The sequence below is a fragment of the Phymastichus coffea genome, unplaced genomic scaffold (genome assembly GCF_024137745.1).
Source record: "Phymastichus coffea isolate CEN01 unplaced genomic scaffold, Cenicafe_Pcof_1.1 PCOF00114, whole genome shotgun sequence".
Taxonomy (NCBI): domain Eukaryota; kingdom Metazoa; phylum Arthropoda; class Insecta; order Hymenoptera; family Eulophidae; genus Phymastichus; species Phymastichus coffea.
The window spans coordinates 454,108-478,233 of record NW_026706925.1 but is presented as its reverse complement, the minus strand read 5'-3'; the positions used below and the strand labels follow the sequence as shown (position 1 = coordinate 478,233).

The window sequence follows — 24,126 nt, the reverse complement described above, 5'->3', positions numbered from 1 at the left end:
GCAAGAAAAATTCATAAATTGGGATAGACATCACGATCCTAAGATCATCAGTTTAAGATACACTAGAAATTTGTCAACACTCAAAAATGAAAGAACAGGAATTTTCATTTAATAATCAACGATTTTCATGGTTTTTTCTTTTCTTCCTTGCTTTAAATCCTATCTTTACGTTCGCTTTTCTGTTTTTTTTCCACTTTGAAGCGTAAAAACTTGGCGAACGCGCGCTGCTTAATAAGAGCTCGCAAAAGGTTGTGGTTAATACTTCATGAATACATATATTGTCAACAGTGTCAACGTATTTTTATCCTTATAAACCGCTACGACGGAAATAAGAAAAAGAAGAATTAAGAAGATTCCTCGTATCCGTGTTTCGGGTCACTATATAAATGGTGTGTCCTTTCCTCTCTAGCACTCAGGAAAAGGGGGACAAACTACACATGGTCAAATATATACGCATACGCACACATGAGAGTCACACATCAAGTAACTGTGGGAATGCTGAACGGAATTTTCTCTCGCATCGCGCCTTTGGGTTGGATTTTATATTTTACTACAGGACGCTTTACAAGCATCGTCCTTGTTTATTTCATTTGTTGTTGCCTTGGAAACGCTTTTTAAGCGATTCTTTTGTTTTCATTTTCATCGTCAACCAGTTTTTCTTGCTCGACGAGCGCCGAATGTCGTCTCAGACGTAGTGTATTAAATTTTTCTTCGTTAATCAAACTCGAAGGCACCTGTGTTTTTTTTTTAATTTACGGTTATTTGTGCTGTTCATTTATGTCTTTTCAATAGTTCAAAATTTGGTTGGTTTTGTGAATTAGGCTCTGACATTATGTTTAAGCTTGCTTAATTAGGCTTAAAATATATAGACCGTGATTATAACGAAAAGTAAGATTGTTATATTAAACAGTTCGAATAGGCTTAAATAGTAGACCGTCATTGCGTTTTAAAATGTTAAGTAAATTTACAAAAACGTCATAGATCAATATTTTTTTACGATAGAGCCAACCCTACTAAAAATTCTTACATCAGTTCTAATGTAAGAAACGTCGCTAGATCCCGTTGGATGTTTTTGTCTCCTATTTCTTATGCTTGAACCTATTCTCATGCAAGATTCAATATAAGAAATATATAAAAATGACTCGCATTCTAGTCTCATGAAAAATCTGATGCATGAAATTGTCCTCACATATGATCTGACGTATGGTCAGATCATATGTAAGAAACCAAACTTTTATAAAACTTTATAATAAATAACAGTGTTCATGTTACCAAAGTAATCACCATTGTTTATTATAAATTTTTATAAAAGTTTGGTTTCTTACATATGATCTGACCATACGTCAGATCATATGCGAGGACAGTTTCATGCATCAGATTTTTCATGAGACTAGAATACAAGTCATTTTTATATATTTCTTATGTTGGATCTTGCATGAGAACAGGTTCATGCATAAGAAATAGGGGGCGAAAACATCCCACGGGATCTAGCGATGTTTCTTACATTAGAACTGATGTAAGAATTTATAGTAGGGAAGCATCTCATTCTAATTCCATCATAAAATGCACCTTTTCGTAAGAATACGCGTGTGTCATTCGCAAGTGTAATCATATTTTCATCTGATACAATCTTCATATATTTATTCTATCAGTAATTTTTCAGATAAAAAAATCCAAGTAACAATCAGTTATTTGATTTTATGCTATGGTTTTGACCCACACGCACACTTGTGCATTTCAAGATCATAATTTATCAACTGAATAGGCATTATGTAAAGAGCATTATATTGTTTATAAAACACGCGTTTTTCGAATGGTCGATGCAACCAAAAAAGTACCCGCACAATGATCTAGCGCTTCAAATAGAAAAACCATTTAGAGCGCTTATTTTAGTGAAGTTATTGTTTTTTTTTTCAATGTGGACGGTTTCTCACGTCTGTGCAGAAATGACATGTATATCATCGAGCCTAGATTACATGTAATAATCTCACGGTTTGTGGTTTTAGTTGCTGATATACTTATCCTAAAGTAGGCATCGCGTTTGTTCTTTTTCATTTAGATCTTTCATTTTAATAGTCCAAGTTATGTGCGCATTGTGTTGGTTTTGAATTTTTTAATTTTTTGTCCCCCCTTTTGCCACCTATCAGTAATATCTCGTTGCGATTGATAAACGAAAAAAGCTCTTGTTTTCGACTGGCTGCCAGCGCCAGGAATTTCAATCTTCTCTAGCTGTCTCGGGTCCTTTCTTTTGGTTAGCATTTTTATGTGTCTCGACTCCTCGTTTCGGACCATAGTTATTCTCGACGCTATTTTTTTACTTTTCGAGTGTGCCAAAGCTAGATAAAACATTTTTTTGTTTTTTACGCGCTTAATACTGTCACACTTTTTTCTTTACACTCACGTTGTCTCTCTCAGGAATTCTCTTAAAAGAAAGAGTTTTGCAAAATATAGGATTTTTTTGTGCTTCTCTAGGGAGCTGAGCGTTTCATTTCGAATTTTCGCATTATTCCATACTGGAATTTTTCGTTTACTGTTCTATTGCTTCGCAATTATTTTTTTCTTTCTTCTTGTTTTTAAAAAAAGGAAAACTGTCGTGACGGGTATATGTAGCATTTATGAACAATTTTCTTTGAAAATCGCTCGTTGTTATTTTGTTGTTATTTTTTTTTGTTACTTACGTAGTTGAAAATTATTTAACTTTTACTTTCCTGTTAACTGTATGACTGCCGTTGGGTATAGTAGCTTTCTGTCGATTTGCAAGTTTCTTTACCGACTGAGCTCGAAGGTTGATATAAGTTCTAACCTTTATATGACGTTTAATATTATCTATGGTAGTTTAAAGCAATCGTTATTACCGTAGATATAAGATTTATAAAATATTATTCGTTGAATATAGCACAACGAAAATTGATTTTTTCTGGACGATATATGTGGTAGGTTTCATACATTCTTTATAAAAATGTATAATTGTTCTAGTTTTTCTGTCAGCGATAAACTTTTACACTACCACACGTGTAAAAATATTCTCATCGTTAAAACAAATACTTTTCTATGGTACTTTGGCTAATCAGTAACAAATTTAGGTTTTAGTACGTCGAACTAATGACTAAATTTCCTTCCAAACTTTACTAACGGAATCAGATTCTATGGTAGAAATCTATTCTTTTTATTATGAATAGTAAAAACCAGAAAGCTATCTTTTTCACGGCACTTTCTCAGTCGATAATTTACCGATATGTCGACTACTGTTCCTCAATTCAGCAATCAACAGGAAGTCTGTTATTATTTTTTTCTTTTTTACTTTCCAACTGCGTATTGTGTTAACGCGCGAGTTTCGCTTAATGATCGCCGAGTCACGTGAGGTGAGCGACGAGAAAACCAACGAGAAGTAATCCAAACTGAGAATTGATTATTCTGGATGCGCCACCGCATACCTTGATTTCCATCTCTTCAGGATGATAGCTGATGCATTTGGATGGATGCTTACGACGGTAAAGTCGTTCGCGTCTTGCAGTGCATGCACCTGCTTCGGTTCTTGCCTCAAATGGCCTAATTCCAAGTTTCTTGTTCCCACATGGGCATACCGTGTCTACTACCAGGAGAATTAGGTTCGTATGGGCAATCTTTTGTAAACTGAATGGTCTGTAAATAATATTTTAGATTAAGTATACGAATGCCATGATCTATTTTACCGAATGAGAATTTTGATACGTCTTTCATTTAGAATTATCTTAACAGTCAAACTAAGGCGCACTATTCCAATTTGTTTTGTGATACACACCTTTCGCAGCCTGATGAATGACAGTTGGTAAGTTTACCCTTCAATGGTTGAGTATTTAATCGTTCTGGTTGCAAAATATATAGGTCCGTTTTCTTTTCACAAGTACGCAGTTTGTGCGTCGGAATGTTCGTTGTAGTTGAGTGAGATGTAGATGGTGGAGGAGTCGCTTGTTGTACCATTGGCGGAGGTCCATTGTCATTTTCTATCGTTACATCATCGATCATGCCTGGCTGGTAATTGTCGCCCTCTGGGAATTCTATATTTTCCATATGTAACATTTGGTTTTTATTATTCACGTGGGAAGCACATCAACTGATAATGTTTAAATAAGCATAAATCAAATTCAATCAAGCAAATGAGAACAGCTAATTACAATATCTATAATTTACGATGCATCTTTTATGTAAGTTATCGTGAATACTAAAAATACATTAATATTTTAAGAAGTGCTTCTACGGCGTAATGTAGTGGATGACTGAATGTGTTTATTCATATATGGTCATTGTACATGCGTCTACAACCTTTCATGAATATTAAACAGAAGTCTGTAGAAAAGCCCGAGTATTGTTATTTGTCTTGATTCACTTCGATCAATATTTGTATGAATAACGAAATCGATACTTTGATCATAGATTCCGAAGAGAGCATAAATATTTTTAAAGCCTATGTTCTCTTTGTGTGTTATTAATTTACTGTATATTGTTATACCGTAACACACACTTGAAGTAATAATTGATAATCAGCAAATAAAATTTTGTAAAATTACCTTCGTCATCATCATCAGCAGCCCAAGCGTATACAGGTTCTAATGCATCAGCCAAATTAAGATTGATCGTCCACGTGAACATGTAATGACCTATGGCAGCTATGGTTTTCATAATTGAATACACAGCCGAATTGGGCGCCGCTGATATTTGCGATGACTGTGGCGAGCATATTCCTTGATAGTTTACTGCGCTAACTTGCCTATTGAATTGAATAATTTTTGTTGTCGTGCTCTTAGATAAAAAAAAATGTGAAATTGCAAATATATTCACTTAAATATTTTGTCTTGAACCAATGAATCCATAATCGTTCCATCGATTTCCCCGAAAAATTTGCCAGTATGTTTATTTTTCTCGCTGATGATAACGAAACCGTTGTTATCCAAAATGTAACAGTCTAAATCTTCGGAGGCGCAATTCTTCTTGCAATTATTGCCCGAACACTGTAAATCGAACGTGATGAGGTTCACAAATAGAACAAGCATTATCAAAAAGTTGATGCTAAACTAGTTTACCGTGGACGTGACGTTAACGAAATGCGATGCTAGAGATGCATGATTGAATTGTATACCAACCACAGCCACTGGAGCTTTATGACCTTTTTCCTCGAAGAAGATTGCGTGCGTTGCTGTGACCAGTGGTCTGTCAACTATAAACAATAAAATCAATTATATAAATACATTAATATGATGCGTTTTCAGACATTCTTTAGCCGAAAAATGGATGAACATTAAAGCGACCTGTTGATGGATTTATAGACATGAAATGCAATAGAAAGTGAGTCATAGAAAGCCATAACTCAATTATTACAGAATAATCATACCAGGATCGAATGGTACACTGTAGACGAAACTTTCAGGTTCGATCGCGTGTTGATCAACCGCTCTTTTATACCAGGCTGAATTCATCGATCTTCTGTACGTGTCGGCAAAGTCCCTGATGTTGAAAACAGTAGGATTAATTGGTTTTTCAGTGGTCTGAAAACAAATGGCCTAGACAGTTCTTTTTACAAACTCACGGAGCTTCCATCGAGTCATCGTATGGCTGATGATCGTGCCATCGTAATAATCCACTTCTCGTTGCGATGAAACTTCGTACAACGTCGAATCTTCCTTTACCTTGGCTGCAAAACATTAACCCGAATGCTTGATTAGTTGGATTTAGGATTTTCAAAGGATCTGGAAACATTTATACTCGCGCACATCAATTTGGTCACGTCACTCATACAAATTCATCAAAAACAATTTTACCAACAATACCATTTCCGACGCTTACTATAGGGGTTAAAGAAACATATTTACGTTTATACTTGTTAGTAGTTATTCTAGCCTTAATACGTGAAAATTATTGGTTATCTTTTCTTATTGATTAGTAGTATTTAGGCTGAAATTATTTGAAAAATGTTATTTGAATAAGAAAAGATTTCCGAATAAATAATACGATCAGTTTGGACAAACCAATTTTTACAAATTTACTTCAAGAAAGCTTACTGGAAGTAGTTGATTGAAAATGTGGTCGTTACATTTTTAAATATCACATTTAAGTACATCGAGCTTTAAGTCTACTCTTAAAGATATTGTTGTACAATCATCTTCTTTTTGAATACGTTCTGAAATAGCTTACATTTTTTGAAGTGTTATAACAATTTTACTGATATTTCTTATAATCAGAATGCTTTTTGTGAATTGCAGATAACTATTTTCGTTGTCTGACTAAAAAAATTTAATACTACTTAATGCTTGATCCAATGTAGGCTAATATTTATAAGAAAAAATTTAATAAAACAATTAACATATTATTTTTTTAAATACGTAGAACAACAACCACACACCACTCTCATAAAATGATTTCAATACGGCACACTCTTACATATAAGTGGGATGAAGTGCAAGTGCATTGTGCATATACATAATAAAAAATAAAAGCTCACATGGTGATATAATGTTAGTACACATTACCGTGCAATATACATTTTTGTTACTGTGCGAGCGAGCTTTTTTAAACGTATAATTGTGCATTGTGATTACCTTTGCAGTACAGCCATCAGTATGGCAATGGGGCTGGCGGTGAAGACACACAATAGTAATATAATAAAAAATATACAGTAAATAATAAACATTTGTAAATCAAATTAGTGGTGGTTGGTGCATTTTGTGCATTAAAATGTGCAGTGCTTAAAAAAAAGCATTTTTCGTGAAACCAGTCGATCGTCTATCTAAACTTTTATTCTATTTTATTCCGAAGATTGTGAATAGAAATTTATTTGTCATAATACAACATTTTAAAGAATTTAAAAATCAGTGAATGTTACTTGGAGAACCTCATCGGAGTATTGAATAACATTAAATGATTGATAAGTGTGCTTTGGCAATTGGGTTATCATGATGCATTGAAAAGAAATAAGACAGTGCTCTTATAAAATTTAACTTAATTTGAGTGATTTCAGGTAAATAAAAATTATACATAGTGCGATAATGATAGAAATAAAAAAACAGTGTATTTCAACTTATAAATTCTAGAATATAAGCGGTTGTTGAGTATGTTAAGAAATAGTTGTACGTCATACTCAAAATTAATAAATTATATCTAAAAAAATAATTTTATTGCTGCAATTAAACCTAAAAATGCAGTTAATTTTGTAGATAACCCAATTGCAATGAATATATTGATGAATTATGAAATTCACTATCAAGATGCAGTCTTCGATCTTTAATATTATTAATAAAAAATGAATTAACAATTAAATAAATTATGTTATTTGGAAAACTGCAACTCAATATCGATTTTTGAAAATTGTTTTTCATTTGGTTATTAAATATGTGTTTTGCCAATATTCAAATTAGCTAGAACTTGAATGTTAATTCGAATAGTTTATTACGAAAAGTATCATTCAATTCAAGATAATTTTTTCTTTGTTACGTAAAATAGACGGTAATAATAATTTATAAATTAGCTTTGAGTATAAAATTTAATTCATCGAAAGAGTTTGTTTTTATTTTGCATAAAACTATTGTTCTAAGAATGATCGATACAGCAACTCGAATAAAATATTCTAGCTCTAGCTAAATAATGCTTTGGAATCGACGACACTGATCAACCAAATAGTGCATTGAAATCTTCTGGTTTTAAATCATCAATGTAAACCAATAAGTTATCCTATTGATCAGTTTCATCATTAAAATGTAATGTTTTTCAATAACTTCAACAAGGTTTCGTCTCGTAAGCAAACTTATATTTATGGCTTTGGTAGATAGATTAGATTGACCAACTAAATATTTGGTGCAGTGGTGCAAGTGGTGCAAATGGTGCATTTTTATGGTGAATAGTTATCAGTGGCAGATATATAGATATATATATCTTTGTTGTTGTTTGTCGGTCTCGAGCGCTAGTATACTTACTCTCCCTCCTTCTGTGGCGTCTGGCTTGGATTACCAAATCCTTCGGTCGCGTATGCATCCAAAACCAACGATTGCAACAACCGCTTATCGCCTGCCAAAAAGAAAACAAATCAGCTTTTTCTCTCTCTTTTCAAGTTCTATTCGCATGAGCAACTTTATAATGGATTATCGATAAGCGCTATATAGCACTATAAAATTATCAGCAAGCCTGAAAATTATGCCTAGGCACGAAGTATCTAATTACAGTGCTAATCGAATAAAATCGGAGGGAGCTCGAGCCACGACATATCGTAACTAAATTATCCCCTAAAGTCCGAACGTTAACCTTTAATTAATTTGCAACGCGTCGACATATAGCCAAAGAAAATATCGCTTACAGTAATACGAGTCTTTCTCTGGTTTATTGGCCGATTTGGCAGATTTAGGCCGCATGGATCTCCATTTCCAACCTTGACCGTGGGCCAGAGTTAGAAAGTGTAGTACGCGTTCTTCGGGCGTGGCAAACCACTTGTCCGACTCGAAGTAATACTCGCAGTACGTCCAATCTGGATGAACCTTCCAATGATTGCCTTGGAACCATTGCGTAACTGAAATTCGTAAAGTAATCGTTATTTTTTTTTCTATATCATGTGGGTTTTATTATTCATAGTCAGACTTTTAAATTAAATCAGGTCTTTGAAACGTCCCATTGAATATTTTAATAAGTATTTGTACGACTTAGAAGGCATGTTTGCTTGTGTAAGAAAGGAGTGCACATGAAAAGTATCAGCAAACTGTATTGTGTTTCAAGAAATACCAATCGGACACATATGATATGAAAATTCTTCAAAAAATTGAGATTTCTCAATATGAATTAAAGCAGAGAATATAAAATAATTCCATACGAATCGAGCCATTCAAGCATAATTTAAAAAATACTATTAAAAGTATCCAAAAAAGAAATCCGCGTGAACAAATAATCGTGTATGTAGATAAGAAAGTGAGCTTTCGCACAACACGACCCAAGAGCATAGATAGAAAAAAACAAACGATAAATCTCGGTCGCGTACAGTACAGTATACAGAGAAGGGAGGGGGCGAGTGAGAGAGAGAGAGAGAATCTCGGCCACTTATCGGTCGCCACGGAATTCAATACCTCTGGCTTCACCAAAAAGAAGGAAGCGAGCGAGTGAGGCGCAAATAAGAAAGAAGCGACGCGACGCTTTCGCGTCTCTGTGCTAAGGCTGCGTCTGCAGCAAACGCCCTCTCTCAATTTTTCATGCTGTATTACGAATTCGCGGCATTCCTCACGTTAAGTGCAAGAGAGCGAAAAAGTATTGTTCATTTGGAAATTTTCGAGTCGCCGCCGCCACATGCCGACTTTCCCGTCCCCACGACCGCGACGTTGCTTGAATATTGATCAGACGCTCCATGACAAATGGATTTTTGTTTTGCCTATGCGATGGATGGAGAGCACCTTGTAGGGAAGGACCTTTTTTTTCAGGGGCTTTCTTTTATTTTTTTTAGCTAAGCTTGAAATCATGAGTTGTTTTTGGACTTACATTTTTGTATTTGATATATATATAAACTTAACATTTACATTTCTCCATTGAATGTACCGTTTGAATTTAATACTGTCAGACAAGTTGATTGAATAAACAATGACAATTTCATTCTTCACGAAAACATTAATTTACGTAAGTTTCTAATAGTAAGTTGATTCATGCTCATGTTTCAATTAATATTTGTGCTAATGAGATCAGATGAATCTCTCAATTAATATGATTAAAATATTGATGAAAATCTTGAGCTTCTATACAAAGATAGTTCGAAATCTCATGCTTGTAAATGTTTGACTAGAAATCCATCACCAAAACGTTCATCAATTGGATAGAAAAGTAAAAAGAAAACTCACCATTCGTATGCGTATGTCTAATCTCTTGCTCAGCGTGTAACTCGTACATCCCATAACCTTCAGGTAATGCCAATCCCAACGAAAATGGCGTATCCTCGATTTTCTTGTAATAATAATTGTGTCGCCGTATCGAAACTCGTTTCTGTAGCACAATCAAACACATTGCATATCATCCATTCAGCTCGTAAAGCTGAAAGAAGATACTCACCATATCGTCGTAATGGGTTTTCACCGAGAAATAAGTTTCACCTTCTTTCTGATCAATCATTTCTTTTCTCATCTGAAATTACACACGAGGTAATAAAAGATCAAGATTTCTTTATAATATCGTTCGCCGAATCAACTTACATCAAGAAGCAGCGAATTGTTCGAATGCGACGGCCCGTCGTATTCAGTAAGTTCGACTTCCGACAGATCGACGCTAAGGTATTTTCGCTTCAAAGTTTCCTCGTACTAGAATAGAAGAAGAAAGAAGACCAATCGATAAGTAGGATAATTGGTTGCGGGAAAAAAACGATCGCTACGTTTACTCACTTCGGTATTTCCAGGCTGTACAGCGTTTTGTCCGAGAAAATGCATAATATATAATTACACGATGGTTTTCATTGTCTTTTTATTTCATTTTTTCAAAAGTAAGTAACTTACCAACGGTCGTAGATCTGGATGCCACAAAACTCGGCCATTATTATCCACTAGGAATGAATAACCATTCACTCCAAGCTGTAAATTAAAAATTTTTTTTCGTCAAATAATCGCTAATTCTGTTTGTCCAAAATGTTTACAGCTACATTATTACCTTGTAAGGCGGCACGAGTTTTTGTATCTGCTCGATCGGCACATCAAGTCCAACGATACCCAACAAGTTAGCAGTTCTTACCTACAGGAAAAAAAAAGATTTTTCAATTTCCCAAACTAACGCGCGATAAGGATAATCTCGCACTCTTTCAGTCGTAAAAGCCATGGTACAATAAAATTTAATGTTTAATTTATTCATTTTTTAATTCAATCCGTATATGTGTGTGTCGCTCGTGATCAAATGTTAGCATGCGAACAATGCACTCTGTATGGTGTGGAATTACCGTGTGATTCCTGTGGTCCAATATGGGTGCCGTGACTGATGTCATCAGTTGGCCTTGACCTTCTAAGCCGTATCTGCTGCTCTGCAAGTTTATGAAGACAATTAACACTCTCTGCCTCGTTCGGACGATCTGATTACAAGAACGCGATTGCGAGGACGGATACTAATGTCTCTCGAAGCCCTCTGCCCTGACTCGGACGGAAACTGCATTCCTCGACCTTATGACCAAGCGATTGTATGTGCTTCATTCGTTTAGGCGCTTACGGATGGCTTATCTGATTTTAGATCGTTTTTAGGGGCGGAAAGATTGCTTTCTAATATAAGTTGAAGGTCGCTATTACGTCAACTTTACTTGGGAATTTCGTGTAATGCTATTGCTTATTGTAACGCTATTGCTTTTATGAAAATGTATTGGAAATATCACGTGGGACGTTATTAATAGAATTGAAAGTAAATAACGTTTGAGTGCATAACGATTGTGAGCTTCAAAGTTGTAAACTTGATTCTACGATTAGAATAAAAATTAAGTTTGTTGTGAGGCTTCGATCATTTCCCGGTTAGTTATTTTAAGAATGAATGAAGATATCTTCTTTTAAATGTATTTTTGTCCTACACTTATTTGTATTTTAAGTATAGAGCAAACAGAACCTTTACTTATTTCGATTTTCTCATGAATATCACAGTTCTAAAGCTTTACCGTTTTGAATAGAATCTTTTTCAGAAAGTTATAAGATCTGTTTGATTGAAGAACTTCTTATATCCTCGAGCAAAGATGAATAGTATTTCTCTTTTAAATATTATAATTAAGGATTACGGTTGTTGATTAAAATCAATCAAGGATTACATTTTTCAATTAGATAAACAAATGCAACAACAATACTTTTAGGATGAGAAGTTCCGAATGAAAGTTAAAAAATTTGCCATAGGCAATGTAGAATGAGAAAGAAGCTGAGAATGAGAATGGCAGGGAGGTTCGGTTATGGATTTATCGCGTTTTCCCTTTGCGAAACGCGCTTAAAATAAGTAGTAGTAAGTGCAAGCGCATGGAAAACTTTAGAAAGAAGATCAATTTAAAGTTTCCATAAGTGCGCTCACGCGGGGGATTCTCCTTCAGTTGTTGCAGAGCTTGCTCGATGGGAGAAATTGTGAAATGTGCTCAGAAATTGATCGCACTTATTCAATTTTGGAGCGTATTAGTGTCGCTCGTTATACCTTTCGAAAACTGTCTAAGTCTTTCTTTTCAATTTGGCAACTTTTTTTGTTCTGGTTATCCATAACAAGCGCCTTCTCTCTCTCTCTCTCTCTCTCTCTCTCTCTCTCTCTCTCTCTCTTTTGTTTAAATTGTTTGAGTTTAAATGACTTACTTTGCCACCGACGTAGACCGGACTGAAGTGAATTGGATGATCGCGTTGGTAAAGAACCATTGGTCGTGCCAATACTTTGATGTACTCGACGACTTTGCTGTTGATTTCTTCTTTGTTGATAATTCGTGCATAATATCCTGGAACGAGCGCAATGGAGAAACTGCCATTAATTATGAATCGACGCTAGAGGAAAGTGTCTTCTGGTGTATTCGTAAACGATAATATTAGTGACTCAAGAGAATACAAGTTAAAATATCTTAATTTAAGACTTTTTTTTATTTTTGCTTAAATTTCTCTTAAAATTTCGATGAGAATTTTATTTTGAGAAATAAATTACTCAAATACTAGTTATTTTGTATTTTTCTAAAATGTAGTTCTTATCCTTGTTGTATTTTTGCTTGAAAAATATAAATTGTTCTTTTTTTATAATTGTTTTATTGTTTATTTATACATTAATTCACAAATAGATAATTAATAGCTGATATATAAAAACTAAAATTTATCAAAGAAATCACCATCTTGTAAAAGAATGCAATATATATTTATGCGGATCACTTATGCATATCTCATATCCATATATAACTATCGCCGACTTGAAATATAAATCAACAAAAGAAAGCAATTTACGAATGCTTCTATCTTTCGACGTACTGAAATAAAATAATCAGTAGAATAGCTCTTGCTATGGTCAGACAGTCACACTCTAGCCACAATACCTTAACTTTTTCTATTATCCTATTATGAATATATTAACGATACCTTTGTTAGTGCACGACATGTCGTTGAGCTCTTGACTGCTGTCACCACCGACGACATAGGTAAATATTCTGACTGGCATGTGCGGGAAATTGTATCGTTTAATGAGTTCCTCAGGTGCACTGTCGGTACGCGACGTAACCAGCATTATCGCTTGATTGCATTGGCTACCCAAAGATGAGCGATTGTAACGATTCAAAATTTCGAATGCTGTGCTCAATGCTGCTGAGATATTCGACGACGAGTCACCTTTCAAACTGCTCATGGCGTTCTAAAAAAATACATCATTTGCGTGGGCGTTGTTTGCTGAGTGATTAATCCGATTCTTAGTAGATGGATTATTAAGGTCACTGTTGATTCTTATCAATATTTTTAGGGCTCGAATGTAATTATTCTGAAATTTTGATGAGAAATCTACCTTTGGGAGAATATTAATTCCATGGATTTTTTGACGTTGCAATCATTAATAACTCAACATTAATTTACATTTCTCTGATAACTCTATTTAATATTTCAGTCTATAAAGAATGATTTCCAGTTTCATTAATTAATGTCGCCTAGTCGTGAATAAATTATAGAATAGATTATTGAATTTTCACTCTGTTACGCATTCTTATAAATAATATAATTTCGCAAATTTTTTATCGCGTCGCACTTGACTTAACAATTTTCTTGCTATTTCAGAATATTCATAAACTGTTAGTCATTATCACATTACAATTCGTGCAACTTGTTTATCTCTTAAAAGTTACGAATTAGTAGTAAGAAAAAATTTTCAAACCTTCAACTCTTTAACGTTCTCGGGCGATGCAAGCACGAGACTATCTTTGAAACATTTGACAATCTCCTCGGCATTCTCAGCATATTTGTAAACGTTCACGTAATCATTCTGCGTGAGACTGTCGAGTATAGCATTGACAGTCGCGATCGCCAATCCTTTGGTTTTGCTGTATGACAGCGCACTTCCATCCATGAGGATTGCAAGATCCTTGACCGATGTTGCCGCCCCGACAAACCAGTCCGACAGCCGGAAATCATCGACTTCGCGCACGCGCGTTGGCCCATTTTGCACTGGCGATGTGTCGACTGGTGGCCATGAGATTGCTACGGATTTTTTGGGTTGCCGCGTGAAAATTATTCGTCGTGGAGAATACCATTATTTGCATAGGTGCTAAAGGATTTTAGGATCTTAGTTTGGTGATGAAAATTGCCTCATCTTCGTGTGAACAAAAGATATATATCGAGGCACGATAGAATAACTTCTTGTTTAAAAACGCATGGTGATTTTGAATAGAATGAAAATAAGAATTCTATTTAATTGATATATTAAATTAATGTTTGACTTGAATCAGACTCAAGTTTGTAGGTATCTCGATATGGCATTCAGTTTTAATCACTTTAGCTGAATCCTATGATTGAAAGTATCTAAAGATTTCCCTAACTAACTTATCCAATAAATTGGAGCTGATAAACTTCATTACGCAAATGAAAAAAGTTCGATCTAATATCTCAAATTAAATCTTATAAAAATAATCTGTTTTTAATGAATAATTTTGTAATTTTCTGAAATCAAAGCGCAGAAAAATTTATATTTTAAACAGCTTTCAAAAGCTGTAGAACTGCAACAAAGCCAGAAAAGAGAAGGAGTTTTAAAAGAGAAAAATTGAATCCGGAACGAAAAGAAAAAAAAGAGGTAGAGAAGAAAGTGAAAATAGTGTTTGGAGGAAAAGAGGAACATGTGTGGCTGGCTGGTGAAGGCCTCGAGGGTACTACAGTTGCAAACGGACAAAAGGCTCACCAGGAAAGCGGCGTAAGAAGCCGGAAGTCGAGCCGAAGTACTGCCAGGAGAGCGACGGGTCGCTCTCGTAATTGTTGACGAACAGCGGGTCGAGATATTCGCTCCATTGAAGTCCGCTTGCCACGTCCGCATCTATTGTCATCCCAAAGTATCGAGGAAAAAATAAAAAAAGATACGTAAAGTGTTGATGTAATACGTTGCGAGTATTTATATTGCAATGATCTTTCTCACATGCTAAACTGTATTTCGTTCAGTGCTCATAAGTTTCTTTACTTGACATACATCATTCTCATTCATTCAAAATAAAAAAAAAAATTTTACAATAAAAGAAATTAAACAGCTTGTTGGTTGTCTTTTTACGTATACAGTTAATAAAAATAAAGAAAATCAAAATAGGTACATGCCTGGAACAATACTACTTATCTACTTGCATATGTATTCTGTTCAATTTACAGTAATTTTCTTACAAAATCTACGAATGACGTTGAATTTTTTACCACGCTTTATCAATTGTATCTCTGAAATAACGGCAATCTACTCAATTCTTCACTTATTCTTAAAAAATTATGACTTGCTATTATTGCATAACCAAACGGATTCTTGTTTCATCTAGCAATATTTTTGATTAAAATAACAAACATCTATGTTAGCTTTAATATCGACCAAAAAAGGTAATAATAAAAAATTAAAAAAAAGAGTTGATGGCATACTTAGCAAAACAAGAATAGTAACATACACACACATATATATGTACGCGAAAGTCGAACGGTTGAAAGTGAACTTACCAGTGTCCTTGACGCCAGGCGGCATGAGTACCGCCGAGAGGCTGAGGTTGACGGCGATATGATCGAAATGTCGGTTACCAGTTAGATACATCTCGCGTGAGCCTGGTTGTAATTTACCATCGTCGCTGAACAAATTGATATGTTTGCTCGCGTAGTACTTTGGCGGCTGACTCGTACTACTTGGCGATGCTGCTGCTTTCGATGCTTCTTCCGCGTATTCCATAAGTTTCTAAAATGTTGTATATTTTCATTTGAGATGCGCTAATTATATATACGCACTACTGACCTAGTTAACGAGGACGATTTATTGCAACATTGCGACTGAGTGATGAGCAAATAACGGGAATGAGTATTTCGCTAGATGGACTATTTTTTTTCGAAAGCGCGGGCTCGAAGGCATGTGTTATTGTTTCGCTCGGGAGTTTTATTTGTGTGTGCATCAAGTTCCGGTATCGACGTAACAATTTCTATAGACTACATTCTACCTAATCAGAATTACCCTATTAAAATACTAATTGATGTAACGATGCTTGAAGGAAAAAAAACTAATATTCCGTTTATAGAAGAGCGTAGGTGTGTGGTACGAATTTATGTATCAGAAAAGAATGAAAATGTGTGAGCGTATAGGGGCGCTAGCACGTGTCATCCACGCTTTGGATAGTATGAAGACATCATTGCATCTTAAAATAAATGTCGCGATAGTGAATATTTGTACATAATGTTTCCTTCTATTATTACGTTCCATTTAATAAGAGGCATTCGCGTTAGCATATATTTAATGTAACGTGCAATTTAGCAATATACGAGTGTTATATATATTTATAACATTTATATTTCTGAGATTGGGAATGAAAAAAAAAATTTTAATAAATTTTCAAATCCGTTGGAAACAGTATTTTACCAATTTTCAAATGTGCTCATTTGTCAAAAACATTATAGTACATTGAAAGAAGTAAAATATCCATTCAGCAATTTGGTATATTGATTAAATAAAATAAAGCTTTACCGGATAAAACTTTTATAAGTGGGGGTGTTTAATATGAATTTATATAGAGAAATTCTAGACTGTTGTCTTGGATAAATTGTAATCCTTTGGCACACAGCTCTCGAGCAAAATCTCAGAGAAAGGCGCTTCAACGCCTCTCCTACGTTATAACGCAACTTTGCTTAATTAAGGCAATTTTCGTTTCGCTGGCATTAAAAATAAGATTTTGCCGGCTCTTTAATGCAATAAGAATTCATCGTTCATTTGAATCGACTGTCTTTGTTTCAATCACGTAGTTGTGGAAAATTTACTAAGAAATAAAGTTAAGGATTATCCTTACCATCACGGCATTGATTTTGAAGTCCATCATATTTTTAACTTCAGCAGCCATTTCCCTTACGAGCACTAGGCCGTCTTTTTTCTTTACTTCGGGTTTCTGAGTTCGATATTTCTATAGCGGAAATGTTGGAAATCTTGTTATATTGAATACAAAAAATAACAAATCAATTGATATATTTGTATAAAACCAACCTGCTTAATGTCGTGCATTCTGGTGAGTTGCCTGCCAAAAGCCCAGAGGTCAACACCGAATTTCAAGGCCCAGTTGCCGACCCTGAAAAATTCAAAGTCGAAACGTTATATCCAATGCTAGGATTATCAAAACTAAACGCCCGCGTATACACCACGTTATATACATGAGACTATGTGTGTGTGTATATATATATATATATATATATATATATGGGCGCGTGTGCATAAGAGAGAAACCCAGATCAAACTTTTAGTTCGTCCTGAATTGAGTTTGAATAGTGGGAGAGAGAGAGAGAGAGAGAGAGAGAGAGAGAGAGAGAGAGAGAGACGCGCTAAACGCGCTTGTACGTTTTGTGTTGTACGCGACCCCATTTACAGAAAACTCCTTGACAATTGAAACGCACCGGGAATAAAAATATCCTTTATACTGGCTACAAGCTGTAGACTCAGCCGTTGAGAACAATCGAAATTCCCTATCGTTATCTTCGTTGTTATCCATCCTTTTATTTGCACTGTGCTGACAAAGCACTTTTATTTGCTTTATCTTTGAATTAATATAGTTGACAGTGTTTTTTTTTCAAGCATTGTGCCTTTCCCGCTTGTTATAATTTAGAGCAATGTTTTTATTAGTAAAATTTTATTTTCAGTTTCATTCTTGAATATCGATTTAAGAAATAAACGAATAAAAATATCTTGTATCAAGAACTTTTCTATTCCGAATAAAAGTATATCATAAAAAATAAGAAAAAAACTTAATTTTATTGTAAGTACGGAAATTTTTTGACGTTAAGTTTTTTTGACAAGGTTGTATTTATAAATATTCGATAAATACGTTTCATATGAAGAATCTGCGGTAAAATCTTTCTCTGCATAATTCATATAATATCTAATTATACCTTACGAGATTTCAGTCAGAATGATATTCATTCGAATAAGCTCGAATTCAATTTGACGGCGTAAATCCGTTACACAACGTTCTAATCGAAGTTTATTTTTGTCACATCGCACGTATGTATGTGCACTTTATTACATGAAAAAAAAATCTTCTATTCGAAATATTTCTGTTATATTCAGCAAGCAGCAATCAGAAGCGAGTAGGAGAAATTTAAATTTCAATGGGATCTCGGAGCAGCAGGCAACGTTCATTTAAATGTGAACAAAACTAAATGCTCTGAAATCGATTGTATCGAAAGGTTGAGTTTTCAGTGTGTCGAGAGAGAGAGAGAGACAGGCAGACAGAGAGACAAAGTAGGAAAGATAGCTTTCAGTAAACAAGAGAGTTTTCCATTGTGCAAAAAAGGGAGAAAGTAAGATGTAGTCAATACAGTTTTAAAGCCTTTTAAGGTTATAAGCCTTTCGTCAAAGTGAAAGCCGCGTCGAGTATTGAAAGCCAATTATAAGACACTAATCTTGTGTGAGATATATATAGTCGATGACGAGGTAAGTTGATATTAATGTATATAAAGCTTATTGTCTGCACAGAGATGATTAAAATATTGTCTTTAGCTTACTGCTTTCGAGGGTCTTAAGAGCTTCACCAAAAAAGTTATTTTATGCAATTTTCAATAGCGTTAAATTCTTATGAGTATGCAGCAAATTTACTGAATTTCAGCACATTGATAATAAAATGCCGAATATTTTAAAAGAGAATATTTGTAAGAATATTTTAGTAGCCCGAAATGGATTTTGACTCTTTTGTGAGATTTAATCGTACCTACTCGGGGAAACGTTTGTTTTTTCTTTTTTTTTTTTTTGAATGTTAATCGAATGACTTTTAGAACCTACATTGAAAAGTTTCAACGTTGAAAGTTTGACTCAGCATTGAAAACCAATTTCAAAATTTGTTCTATCTAATTTTCAATTTATTATTTTCACTCTGCATGTAAATTAAGTACTGCATACATCTAAAAATACAAACTTCCAAAAATACACTACATTAAATAAATTCATTAAAATAGGATGGAACACAATATAAGAACTATACATACAGAAACTAGGATACTTAAAAGTATTCTTATCTTCTAAGTAGATTATTTTTCAAAGTTACACAAAATACAAACAAAAGTTTGTTAATTAAAAAAAATTGTGTTTATTAATTAAAAAGAGTAGCTGTTACTAATTTTATGTAATATTCTCGCTAAAAATAAAAATTTGTCCTATCAAAAGAAATATTACCTGTTTTATTTTTTAACTTAATAATATTCGCCATTAAGAATGTAAAGGTAGTATAAGAAATTTATTGGACTGAAACAACTAAATTGATGAAAACGAGCAAGAAAATAAAATAATCGGGAGAAGCGAACAACGTAATAATCTGCCAGCGTATTTTTTCGCCATACAAGAGAAAACTGTTGGGGTATAGGTGAACATCGTGTGCGCACATCTGCAACAACACGCGCGCAGCCCTTTCTTACAACGTATCTCAATTTCCGGCGCTTTGAATCCTCCTGCGCGCTGAAAAGTTTTGCTTACCCCTCGACGAATAATATTTCTCTCGCTCTGCCTTGGCGTCCGTGCGCGCGCGCCGTAGAGAAATACAAGCCCAACTTTAAAGTTTCGGCATAAATTGCGTATCGCGCGCAAAACACAAACATACGTCGTTATATATATGGAAAAAACGGGGGAGAGTTTTTCAGCCGTTTATTGCGGAATGGAATTTTCGCGTGCGCGCGAACGGTCGTGTTATCGCTGCTGCATATATGCGCTCTCCTCTCTTCCGCCTTTTCTCGTGATTCACGGAAATGTGACGCTGATTACTACTACTGCTACTACGCGCCGAAGATTTTTTTCTCTCCAACAGTTGCGATATTAATTTTTATCAAGATTGAGCGATAGTTAAGCATAACAGCGTTCGCTCAATAACAAGCACTGTGCATAGTTTGACCTCTCAGCAAAGGAAGAATAATGGTGAAGTGTAGTTTTATCTTGGGAGTGTAATGAACATCAATATAATTGCAAGCTATATCTTTTAGATGTGAATTACGAGTAGAAGTGCGCGGATGCTTTTTAGTTAAAAACACGCTTTACGATTGCTTTTCCCTTCCTCTCTTTTAAACATTTATGACGTGTAATTTTCCAACGCCAGGCAAGCAATCGACGTACAGAAAATACGTCGTTGTTGTATGCGCGCGAGCAAAGAGAAGTTTCACAAACAATTTTTTGCCCCAAGCGCGGAAAAGTAGAGTTCCATGCGGTTAATAAACGAAAGTTTTCAGATGTATCTGCTAATTTGTCATTGATAAATGCAGGTGTATAGGATACTCCTCGACAAGTTTACGATGGCACTCGTATTGCCTCTCGACGTTGGTTTTGAAAGGGTGAATGGTTGAAAGGAGCAAAGAGGTGAAGTAAAAAAATTTCATTCATAATTTCGCGGTGGCTTGCTTTTCAAGTTGAGCTTTGCCGCACAAAGGCATCTCTCGAAAAAGCCATTCATCGTGTGCCCGCGCAAAGTAATTGACTGTAAAAGTGCGGTTTATTCGGGCTGCACGAGAAAAAGATCTTATCCCTAACGAGAATAGAATTATTAGCATATACTGTCGAAATGATTTCTTAATTAAACTGTCGAGTTACTTGGATGTGCTCGAATTAATTTTATGCTTCAACAATAATATCGCGCTGAAAATACTTTTTATGCAAAATGCGTACTTAATGAGATGTTGGTTATCATATACTTACGGAATTTATTCCCTTCCATTTAAATGTTTTCAATTAAATTAACTTCGGAAATGGCCACCTACATTTTTGGACGCCGTTATTCCAGTTTCTCATTCGTTACTCGTGAAATACATTATAAAAATAATTTCTTCATCGAGCTTTCATTTTTTGCTATCGTTCATCTCTTGTATTTCAACGCGAAGATAACTCGATCAGAAGGATTAATGAAATAAGCATCCGCGAATCGACTTCTATTTTTCCAGCAATATCTGAGACACCGAAAGCGGATTGTACGCCACAGTATGGGCTATGAGCAATGAGTCCGAAAAATCATCGCGGCAACCATCGACCAGTAGCAGTAAACCGACTGTGAAGGTAAATCAGAAGTATCGCCGGTACCGAAATCCAATACCTTGAGAGAATTCGCCCTTCAGTGTGCTTGGCGATAAAGCAAGAGAAAAAAAGAAGAAGAATCTCTCTCGGCGCAAAGTAAAGTGGGCGCTGAAAAGAAAGATCCTCCGTAATTTCTCGGCACAGCCTTTTCTCTCTCTCTCTCTCTCCCCCCCAAAAAGTTGGTCGCTCTCTCGCAATTTACAGCGCGAAACTTGCACCGCCGAACTTTCGTCTACAATGGCAATGGCCCGGAGGGGCCAATCTCTCTCTCTCTCTCCTCTTTCTCTCTGGCATGTATGGAGGCCTTGAAAATCTCTCTCTTTCTCTCTCTCTCTCGCTCTTGCACATATACACATTTATGTACGTGTGTCCTTTGAGTGAGGATGCGTGATTGAGCGACGACCTTATATTCGCCCTAAGGGTGTACTTTTGTATTGCGAGAGCGTTCTCTCTCTCTCTCTCTCTCTCTCTCTCTCTCTCTCTCTCTCTCTCGATGGATTGCTATCGCTCGGCGTTGATTATGTGATAGCCTCGTATCTGTGTATATTGTTTTTTTCTTAATTTTCTATAGAGACGAGTCTAAAGGTCGATAATATCGCTTAACCAAGTTTGATTGCGATATGTATTTTTTTGGGAACAAATAAAATCCATTGTTAACAAGTTTACGAATAGTCCAAGTTACCGACGGGATCAATCTTCAATCTGCTGCAAAATCCGACAAAGTCTACTTTTATAAACGTAAAACGCGACGTTGCACGCAGCAATCTTTTTTTCCTTTTACGTCGCATATATCGATGACGCGGTTGTATATATTCATGTCAAAATCAATCCATCATGTGTTTGCCGATTTGAACTGAAATTATAGGATATCCTTGACAGAATAGCATATGGATTTCAGCTATACGCCGTTCTCTTGTGGCCTCGTGATTGACTGATTGAAACTATGCATCAGATGAATAAAATCAAGAAAAAATCACTTATTTTTTCTTATCAGTATGTATCAGAGAAACGTATAATGAAGTAGAAGTTTGCCGATTTCATTTTTGAGCAAATTCCAAAGTTGGTTGAGCTTATGGATACTAAGAAGACTTTGAGATTTGTTGCAAAGTTATTACTTATCAATGCATAGATTTTTCATTAGAACGACTATTTAATTTTGAATGGTCGGAGCAATCGTCGATTGTAAATTTTCAAGATCGATAATGAAATAAAGGATTTTGTCGGTAGATCGAAATCCTTCAAGCCATTTAAATTTCTAATATCCAATGGTCATGGCCTTCACCTTTATTCAGAATCATCGAAAATCGAGTTTGATTTTCAACAAAAGAATACAAATGACTTTTCGTGAAAAACTGAACCGCGACGAACGAATTCATTCAATTATAGGCAATTGCTTTCATGCAAATTTCAGTTCTTCCTTATACCCATATCTTCATTCTCTGAACAGCGGCATTCATGCAGAAAATCGATAAACTAAACTCATCTCGCACGCACATATAGTGCAAACACCTGCAGCCGCGGAAGTACCCGCATCATCCTTGAAAAAGCTCCTTCTTTTTGCATCGCAATCGCCAAGACTTATGCACATACACGTGTAGCTTCATAGTAAATAGCGTACACACGCTACTATACCGTGCGAAGGAGAGAGGGAGGAGTAGGCCGCGCTTGTCTCTCTCTCTCTTGCTCTTTTTCTTTCTCTTTCTCTCGTGGCTCGACGCGCGAGAGCTTGGAATTTCACGCCCTGTCGAGTGACCAGCGGCCCTTCGAAGCCATATAGTTGGAGCCATTCTGTCTGGTACTCGCTGCGATCTGCATCACGGAAACGTGCACGAGGGTGCATAACGTGCGAGGAGAAGGAGCGCGATCGTCTTTTTTTTATTGATTTTGTTCGGCCCCGTAAAGAAGCTCACGCAGAGGCGCACGGAGGGAGAAAATAACAGGCTTGCCGGTGCTGATTTTTACGAGCGATTACAAGTTAATCGGGCGCGCGTGGCGGCCGCGAGCGGACACTTGGCAATCGTGTCGAGAGATTCGCGCTACGCGACAGCGGCAGCGGTAGCGGCTCGTCGGGACGACACGAGGCTGGCTCGTCCTCGAGCTGTGCCTTACGTAACGTCGCGCCTGCGATGGCACTGGCGAGAAGCAGACGAATACTCACTCCGAGTGCGGTATGTCCTCCTCTTGCTGTGCGCTAGCCGTGAGGCAGAGGCAGCAGCAGCATCCAAGCAGCATCAGCAGAAGCGCCAGCCGCATTTTCTCTCTCGTTCTCTTTCACTCTCGATATCTTCTTAACACTTCACAACTATGTACACGGGGAGATCTGTCGCTTCGAATCGGCCGTCCGCGTAAGCGTATCTGCGAAGCGTTGCCTACTATTGCAACGCACACTCACTCACAACTGGTCGTTGTAACGGCGACGATCACGGCAGGACGGCGAGGATTAGTAGTAGTAGTAGTTGCAGCGTTGTTAGTAGTGACGATATTAGTAGCCATGATTATCCGATTGGTGATAGCGACTGTTAGGTTCCTTTCCCTTCTGCGGACAGCCCCACGGCAGCAACGACGACGGCGACGACGACGGCGATGACGACGACGACGACGACGACGACGTTCAGCTTCACCAACACATAGCCACGTCGTCCTGAGGGACCGACGACCGTCGTACTGAAAACGCTCGTAGCCGCCGGGCGAGGAGTAGCAACGCGCAAGCTCAGTATCATTGATTCGAAGAGTGCGCCGCGCGCGTTCGGAAGGAGGGAGGCAGGGAGAGAGAGAGAGAGAGAGAGAGAGAGAGAAGCCGGCGTCGTCGTCGTCGTCGTCGTCGTCGTCGCCACGTTCGTGGGTGTGGGCGCCACCGAGTAATGTTTCAATTGAGCTATTCGCCTTATACTCACCATAACCACCAAAGCCGCCCGACCGAAGCTCACGGGTAGGGTTTTTGCA

At 36.3% G+C, this 24,126-nt stretch overlaps 1 protein-coding gene across 2 annotated transcripts; it reads right to left on the bottom strand.

The window, feature by feature from the left end:
• Positions 1 to 1,429: 1,429 nt before the first annotated feature.
• LOC131670690 (voltage-dependent calcium channel subunit alpha-2/delta-3) lies at positions 1,430 to 23,823 on the bottom strand. 2 transcript variants are annotated; one of them, XM_058946507.1, is made up of 25 exons: positions 23,342 to 23,823; positions 17,134 to 17,215; positions 16,943 to 17,053; positions 15,618 to 15,846; positions 14,833 to 14,964; positions 13,816 to 14,138; positions 13,038 to 13,305; positions 12,279 to 12,415; positions 10,916 to 10,996; positions 10,633 to 10,713; positions 10,482 to 10,556; positions 10,371 to 10,385; positions 10,185 to 10,289; positions 10,045 to 10,116; positions 9,837 to 9,978; positions 8,321 to 8,530; positions 7,944 to 8,034; positions 6,573 to 6,605; positions 5,564 to 5,668; positions 5,369 to 5,481; positions 5,061 to 5,194; positions 4,819 to 4,988; positions 4,548 to 4,747; positions 3,782 to 4,037; positions 1,430 to 3,642 (listed from the first exon to the last, which is right to left on the bottom strand). In XM_058946507.1, exons 1-25 carry the CDS (start codon positions 23,434 to 23,436, stop codon positions 3,354 to 3,356), a joined length of 3,549 nt encoding a protein of 1,182 aa, XP_058802490.1. In that variant the 5' UTR covers positions 23,437 to 23,823; the 3' UTR covers positions 1,430 to 3,353. The 2 variants fall into 2 exon arrangements, with proteins under 2 accessions (XP_058802490.1, XP_058802491.1); XM_058946508.1 differs by lacking the exon at positions 6,573 to 6,605.
• Positions 23,824 to 24,126: the final 303 nt, after the last annotated feature.